The following is an 8,572-nucleotide window of genomic DNA, read 5'->3' as shown; positions in this document are numbered from 1 at the left end:
CTAATCATCCACAAAACCTAATTTAATTTAAACCATAATGATATAAATCAACATGGGGGTGGGGGGTTGGGGGGTGGGGGATGTTGCAGAGCGACCAGGCATAAAATAATATTCAGTGTCCCAACTCCCTCCTCCGGGAAGAATTCAGGAATAGCCCTAAGCACAGGACAGGACTATTGAATTAATCACCACACTAACAGTTACTTCACATTCTTTAGCGTGCGTCTGTCATCACCTCTTAAAGACGTACATTATTAATGGCGTTTCCTGCAACACCATGGTTATCAGACAGATCAGTCTCGCACACTGCGTAAATTATGAATGCTTTAATTACACAGCGTAGGTTATCTGTGACTGCCAATAAATCTAATAATTTTTTTATTGGTTTCTACATCCGATGTAATCTTTTTTCTATTATGTAATCAATAATGCGGTCCTCAAACTTTGTTATGCGTGTGTGTATATGGATACATAAATAGTTTTTGTCAGTTTGTTTTTCTTTGTTAGAACAAATAACCATAATTTAAAAAAATATTCCAATCCTCTTTCTTTTTCCAAATAGTCAATACTAGTGGTGTTTTGTTTATTTGGCATTATTATTTAATATTTTGTGATCCATTCATTCAGTTCATCTATCAATTCAGACAGATGGGTTATTAAATGCTGGTTAAATACCAAATTTAATTTATTTTTGTTTGTGAGAATAATAATTTTTAATACACTGTATTATACAGATGTCTGCTTAATAAAACAAACCTTTTTTAAAAAAAATTGTGCGTTTCAGTGGTGTTTGTCAAAAATGAATATCATACTGATACAGCATAATTTACTATAAATACTTATCATTTGATAGACTTTCAGTTATTGCTGTAGTACATGTATATTTAACATCTCATCACACAGTAAAAAACGGAAGCTTCCATAAAGCAGTCATGGATACCCTCCCCCAAACAAGACAATGACTATGTTAACTTCCATAACTAGTCCTTGAAAACACTGTCCTGAGTTTGCTGTCATTGTAAGGTGTTTCAGACTACCATAGAGCCTTTTTAAGGATTAAAATTACCTATTAGTATTAAATACATTTTCTTGTTTAGAATATCAGCAAGTGTCTCTATATATAATGTGTTTCTTGTTTTGTTTGTAATACTACTACTAGCAGTAGTAGCAGCAGATGCAGTAGTAGTAATAGTAGTAATAGTAGTAGCAGCAGTAGTAATAGTAGTAATATCAGTAATAGTAGCAGCAGTAGTAGTAATATCAGTAGTAGTTGTAGCAGCAGCAGTAGTAGTACTAGTAGCAGTAGTAATACTGGTAGTACCAGCAGTAGTAATAGTACCAGCAGTAGTAATAGTGGTAGTAGCAGTAGTAGTAATAATAGTAGTAGTACTGGTAGTAGTAGTAGTAGTACTAGTCGTTGTAGTAGCAGTAGTAGTAGTAGTAGTAGTAATCGCCCTAACTGGATTTTACCTCCCAATAATTTTGTACGTATGAAAAATAATGTATTTAAAGTAAAATGAAGTTTGAGTTTCTACAAACATTAGCACAGTTAGAAATATAGTACTTATACAAGAAAACTAATTTAATGTTACTTTAGTTGTTAAAAAGGCTCTTTTAATCTAAAATCAGGATGGTCCTTTAAGGTCCCAATATTCCTAGAATAAACAAATCATAGAACTAATATCATTCAACACTTTATTGCACTTCCCATTGTTGTTGAAATAACCCCATTGAGAAACCGGACATATAAAACATTAAACACGTCACAATTATTTGAATTTTACCAACATAATGAATTATTTTGGGAGAGGTTTTCAAAATCTGTATAACTAACATAAGAAGCTAACTGAAGAATCAACCATACTCTTAATATCACACCTACAGAATAAAGCTGAAAATATATCATCAACACATGGCAAATCTCAACTGCTTTTTATTGTACATAAATAGAGATTATTATATGAGCTTGTGTGTCGTACTGATTTTACGAAATGAGTGTCAGGATTACTATATTACCCGAGCACACGTGAGTGTAATAATTTCTTTATTATCCACATTATCCAAAATATTATTTTCATGAATAATAAGCTAGGACCATGTCAAAACGCTTGAAACGTAACTATTGACATCATTTTTGATAAGCGTTTACACTGAGGAAACCACATTAAGTTATGACGTCGCTTCACAAAATTACGTCATTCGTGGTGCAAGTGAAATCATTATGACACACGTTGGTCATACTGATTATATTTCCCTGAATATCTTGAACTATGTGGATAATAAACATGTATACTGCTTAGTTGATACAAATGTCTGGAAACTGTTAATGCCTCCATGAAAACTAATATAAAGTCTTAAAATCCATAACGATGAGTTAATATGAACTTTTTCCACTAAATACTGATGGCAGGGTTTCTGAGGTTGTTTGACATGTGTAAAATGCAGCAATGTGTCTTAACATTTCTTGACAAAACAGCAATGTGTGATGGTGGAGTGAGTACTCTGAACATCATACAGCTCGCATGTCTTAGCTTGTCTTATGACGACACAACATTCATGAAGTCTTTTGGGAATCTAAACTTTACAGAACCAGCTAATAAATAAATAAATTGACACTATACACTATGTATAATGGATTTTTAACCATCTTATTTTAAATGTGTCATAATTACAAAACTTGATCTCTACAACATAAGCACAATTATTCTAAATATCACAGTTCTTACCAATAACTAAACTAAGTATTGAATGTATTAAAATACAAAATGTTTATTTCTTAAAGTTCTTGTTCAAACTGGAGTGACAGGAACCGAATATTAAAGACAGCGACCCTGGTGATTTGGAAAATGTTTCGGAGCTCTCTGAAGCAGTGGAATGGTTCAGCAAGTAGATTCGTATTTCCCATAGAATAGTCATGCTGGCATCACTAGTGACTTTCCAATAGGCTGAAACAAAGATTTATAACTCTCCTGTAACAGACATACATGTAACTTCAAATTTATGAAATTATGTTTAAACTGAATTGGCTGTTTGTTATTCACTCAAACAAACTACCTCGCCGAGGTATGTGTTATTCTGTCTATGGGATGGTGCATATAAATGATCCCTTGCTGCTGATCGAAAAGAGTAGCCCATGAATTGGCGACAGCAGGTTTCCTCCCTCAATATCTCTGTGTTCTTTAACCATAATTTCGATGCCATATAACCGTAAATAAAATGTGTTGAGTGTGTCGTTAAATAAACCATTTCCTTTCTTTTTCAAACAAACTACATTAATATTTACTGGCAGGTCAGGTCAGTTCAGGTCATAGGTTATAATGTGCACATTCAGAGCAAGCTATTGTAACATACGTCTGTCATGGCATCAGGTGTCGAGTTACACCGGCTCCTCTGTCCAAGACAGGAATTTACTGGCTAATCTTGACCAGTTAAATAGCTATAATGTTGAAACCAAATTTAGTTACTCAAAGAACGTATTTAATGAGATCTTGCAACCCATTGACTTAATAAATTACATTTCTCGTCCCAACAAGTATCCCATGACTATAATTTATGGTATATATAAGGATGCCGCATGTGCTGCCATGTCTGTGAAAAAGTGAATATAAAAGATCGCTTGCTGCTAATGGAAAATTGAAGCCGGCCAGAATTATCAAATGTTTGACATCCAATAACTGATGATTAATTAATAAATCAATGTGCTTTAGTGGTGTTCATGCAAAGTTTTCTTCATTTTTTGTGTCCAATGTCATTTTCACCCTGATCTTTATATACCAAGTACTAACAAACCCCACCCCTACAATAAATAAATACATAAAAATCAAAGCAACATTGTGATTCATTATGTAACACCCATACTCGCACACAAACACATCTGGGTGACAATCATATTCACACTTTCCTTGCTTGGAATGAGTTACTTAAGGTCTGTTTAACAATTAAACAATATTTAATGGGGAAGAGGAGTTATGGAATGCATTATGTTTGCATTGAAAATTATATGTTAAAAAGCATTATGAAGGGAAAGGAAATGTTTTATTTAACAATGCACTCAACACATTTTATTTACAGTTAAGACCACACAGATATTGAGAGGAACCGCTGTCGCCACTTCATGGGCTCTCTTTTTAATTAGCAGCAAAGGCTCTTTTATATGCACCACAGCCTTTTGATATACCAGTCGTGGTGAACGAGAAATAGCCCGATCCCAGACCGACTGTGCAGCAAGCGAGCTCTGTACCACTGAGCTATGTCCCGCCCTGCATTATGAAGGGAGTAAAAATTGCCTAAATTTGTGTTATGCAACTGTTGAATGGCCCTTTAATGTTGAATTATGCAACTGTTGAATGGCCCTTTAATGTTGAATTATGCAACTGTTGAATGGCCCTTTAATGTTGAATTATGCAACTGTTGAATGGCTCTTTAATGTTGAATTATGCAACTGTTGAATGCTCTTTAATGTTGAATTAAGCAACTGTTGAATGGCTCTTTAATGTTGAATTATGCAACTGTTGAATGGCCCTTTAATGTTGAATTATGTAACTGTTGAATAGCCCTTTAAATGCTTTTGTGATTTGTTACAGATATACCTTGATAAAAATACTGTTTGGAAGCATTTTCTGAACCACTTCGTCCATGGTGCCAGGGTATCGCAGCATGTTAACGTGGAGTTTTGGAAGACCAACTTGGCCCGCGATGAGTGGAAACAGATTGTACCACAGCTGATAGTCACTGCCTGGCAGCAGTCGGAAATGTACCTGAAATCAAAAACATGAAATTAAATCAGAAAACAGTCTAAATATTTTATAGGCCTACAGAGTACAATCACAAATACATATTTCTTAATGATATCCTAGTTCGAGATGAACATAATTTTTTGAAGGTGCAGACCCTAGTTTTAACCCGTAAAAAATGGATACTAAATTCAGTTAATATACAAACCTGTAACTCATTTGAATAAAGTTACCATAGAGTGAAAGTCTGTGAAGTTAAAACAGGAAATATCCATAAAGATAGACTAGAACTCGAGTCAATATAGCGCTATTTCTGATGCATCTGAATGTGCAGAACTTCAGAATTCTGACCACACAACAGACAGTAAATGCCACACACCACATTGGATATTTTGCACGGTCTCACCCTACATTTTTTTTTTTTTTAGAAATCGATTTTATGTATGAAAAGACTGTGAAATTTAAAATTTTAACCTTTATTCTTCAGGCAAGAGTTTTTATTTTTTAATTTTTTTTTATTTGCAATGAGTGTGCTATTTTTACCGATGCATTGACGTTATAAATTACCTGGGCACCTTTTTCCTTTTCAAACAAGCTACAAACAATTCATTGGAACCTTGTGACATATATGTTTTTCCAGATACACTTCAGATTTTAGAAGCAAAAAATTATGGACACACACACACACACACACACACCCGCCTAAAATGAAATGTCAGTCACATTTAAAAAGTGGGCGTGGAGGAAACAATTTGACTGTTTGTGGATGAGTTGAGGCTAATCCAGGCCCAACCAGCATGAAACCATTCCCCGATGCTTTCTATGACAGTCAAACATCACCAACTGACAAATGTCGAATGTGCAAATGTGTGACCTGTCCTGATTTCAAGCAACTCGGCTGCCGGAAGTAAAATCGGAAGAATATCGTTATGAAATTATCTGGCGACTTATTGCATCAGTTTCTGCATATAGTAATGTCATTTCCCACACAATGGGGCTGAATCTTCATGCACAGTGGTGCATTTCAATCGAGGAGTTCGATTCAACGTACAAATCATGTCAGGCTTTATCCAACACAGGCTGACAGAGAGCTTTTGTCTCCAATGATTTAGTCCATCACATATGAAATGAAGTACTGGATACAAAAACATGATTGTTCTGTACTTCGTGTTTCAGGGCAGCCTTTTGAAGCTATTCATTATGACTACTTGGACTTTCAAAAAGCTTACAAGGTTTCCAAAACTGGAGAAAAAGTCACTGTCAGCAAATGACGGACAAGTTCTGCTCCAAACTGGGTTGACAATAAAAGTTCAAGATCAGCATTCCAAGAAGAGTTGCTTCAGTCATCATCTGGCACAACAGTCAAGTCATCCAAGCCAAAAAGAGAAAGCATCAGAAAGATGAAGCTTACAGTGAATCTGCTACAAAGCAGTTTAAAGATGTCAAATTGGTTGGGAATGTTGAAAGGGCACGAAAACTTCGCCTTGTAAACGTTGTTGGATACAATGCCCAAAATGTTCTTTCGTGTGGAGCTGAGCATCGACGTCGAATGGTACTGTTACTTATTCCAAGTACCAGCCGTCTTGAAGATGATGACTGCAGCTCATGTTCGGATTCAGAAATAAGTGAAATGAGTTCCAACTGATGAAACAAATTATTCCTACGATCAATAATAAATATTTTTTTCATTCATTAACCTTTCTTTTACATTATATACTGTATGAAATGTTATACCTTAAATAAATGTTTTGATTTTTTTTTGCTAAAAATCAGTGATATTTGTTGGTAGATTAATCAGGGAAAGAAATAAATTAATTAAATAACTTCAAATACAAATAAAAAAAAAAATGCCGGAAATGTAAACAATAATATTTTAAATTCATAGTATTTCAACATTTAGAATCGATATCTAAAGAAAACTGCAGGGGGAGACCATCTGAAATATCCAATGTGACACATTGAGTGAGGTAGTAATCTGATAGAACTATGTTGTTTGAAATCTATGATATAAAAATAAATTGACAAAACTGTTATTTAGAACTCTGTTATTATCAAGTTGTGAAATATCTAGTTCATTCCAAGAATTATAAAAAAGCTTCTTACCTGCTTATTGCCAGCAAACATGAAGCTATCACTAGCATCCATGGTGACCTCCACCTCCTGTAGATACGGGGTGCAGTTCTTGATGGAATAACACAGAGGAAGCAGTGTCTTCACGCTCCCAAACGCTGGCAGCTCCAGGGTCACATAGATCGGAATGTGTTCAATATTAATTGTGGGTAGTGGGAAGGAGGTCATCACAAATGGAAGATCAGAAACACCATCTTCACATTTTCTGTAATTTAGATGACAAAAACATAATTACTGATGGAGCACAATATAGGTCAGAGGTAAAGCAATTAAAAGAAGTTTAAAATGCTTTCATTAATGGTGATTCTTCATTCATTCATTCATTTCAACTTATTATTGTACTTATATCCAACTGAGGTTCAAGCACACTGCCCAGGACAGAGGGTTAGTAGTTAGTGAGAGAGAAGTTGGTACAGTGGCCTTACACCAAGTTAAACTCGCTTTGGGTGGGAGCTGGTACCGGGGTCCGAACCCAGTACCTACCAGCCTTTAGTCTGATGCCTTAACCACTAAACCAACAGATCCGATGGTGATTCTTCTATAACAATCAGTTTTGAGAATATTGCTTACCTTCTCCAGAAGACGGTGTAGGTGCCGAGAGAAAGTGAGGGCTGAACACATGCCATTGCTATCAAACTAAGACATTCGGCAGCACATTCAGACTTCTTCAGATATACTGAAAACGAGGGAAAACAACTGAAATAGACGCTGGGCTGAATTTAGGAAAGGTGTTTATCTTCTAGTCATCTTTAAATTTCCTAAAATAGCTGAACGTATTTAATAATTTACAAAAACACAGATGTTTTAATAGCCATGTGCACACAAGATACTTTTGACAGTATTTAACAGTTAGTAAAATAAATGCACCTTTTTGTAAATTTGGTCCTGTGTAATTCAATAATATCTAAATATGTAAATCCCAAGACAAACTATCAAGTGAAGAGACATAGACTATTAAATATGACGCATATGTACTAAGAAGCTCAACATTCAACTGCTGATACGTCCTAAGGTTTGGTTAAAATCATATACTCATAATTATAGGATATTAAACAAGCTTCCATTTCGTATCATATTTATGTCCTGAGTGAAATGATGTTCAGTTGTGACGAGCTTTAGCGAATGACAATGAAAATTATTTCACGAGAGACATAAACATGATATGAAATAGTAGCGAGTTTAATATCCTATTTATTACCCTATTAATTCATATCACTCAACTCGTTTGGTTGACATTCCTGTAAGGTCGCAATGCGCCAGTCGATGACGTCATCGTGTGACATCGAAGTGTTACGTCCCACTTGCCGTCCTAATGGGACATATCACTTTGATATGTACATGTACCAAGATATTTTTATCCATATGGGTAATAAATACTACTTACTGCCTTCAATCTGTGATACAAATCTGTCACAGGATGTTCTCACAACATCTGTCTGAAAGGACAAATACAGAAATTTCATCATATCATGCTCTATTATATTCTAAAAATAGTAAAACCTCTTTAATTAAAAGATATAGAACTTGTATCATAATATCATCATGTTAATTGTTATTTCATCTTATCATGCTATTTTATATTGTAAAAATAGTAAACACACTTTAATAACAAGTTCCCAATGACAGGAAAGCACATACCACAGCCTTTGACCAGTTGTGGTGTACTGATTGGAACGAGAAAAATAACAATCAGCTGAATGGATCCACCG

General features: G+C 34.9%; 1 protein-coding gene across 5 annotated transcripts in view; it reads right to left on the bottom strand.

Annotated features, from left to right (window-relative positions):
• Positions 1 to 1,681: 1,681 nt before the first annotated feature.
• LOC121374130 (trafficking protein particle complex subunit 11-like) overlaps positions 1,682 to 8,572 on the bottom strand; it is a 50,798-nt gene continuing 43,907 nt past the window's right edge. For all 5 annotated transcript variants that reach the window (XM_041501075.1, XM_041501078.1, XM_041501074.1 and 2 more), the window contains exons 28-32: positions 8,248 to 8,299; positions 7,434 to 7,539; positions 6,837 to 7,068; positions 4,590 to 4,757; positions 1,682 to 2,945 (exon numbers count right to left, since the gene is read on the bottom strand). In XM_041501075.1, the coding sequence (XP_041357009.1) occupies positions 2,913 to 2,945; positions 4,590 to 4,757; positions 6,837 to 7,068; positions 7,434 to 7,539; positions 8,248 to 8,299 (591 nt within the window). In that variant the 3' untranslated portion in view covers positions 1,682 to 2,912. The remainder of the gene's footprint in view (positions 2,946 to 4,589; positions 4,758 to 6,836; positions 7,069 to 7,433; positions 7,540 to 8,247; positions 8,300 to 8,572) is intronic.

Source organism: Gigantopelta aegis, chromosome 6, assembly GCF_016097555.1.
Source record: "Gigantopelta aegis isolate Gae_Host chromosome 6, Gae_host_genome, whole genome shotgun sequence".
NCBI classification, from domain to species: domain Eukaryota; kingdom Metazoa; phylum Mollusca; class Gastropoda; order Neomphalida; family Peltospiridae; genus Gigantopelta; species Gigantopelta aegis.
The sequence above is the reverse complement of the archived record's forward strand: the minus strand, read 5'-3'. Positions and strand labels throughout refer to the sequence as shown.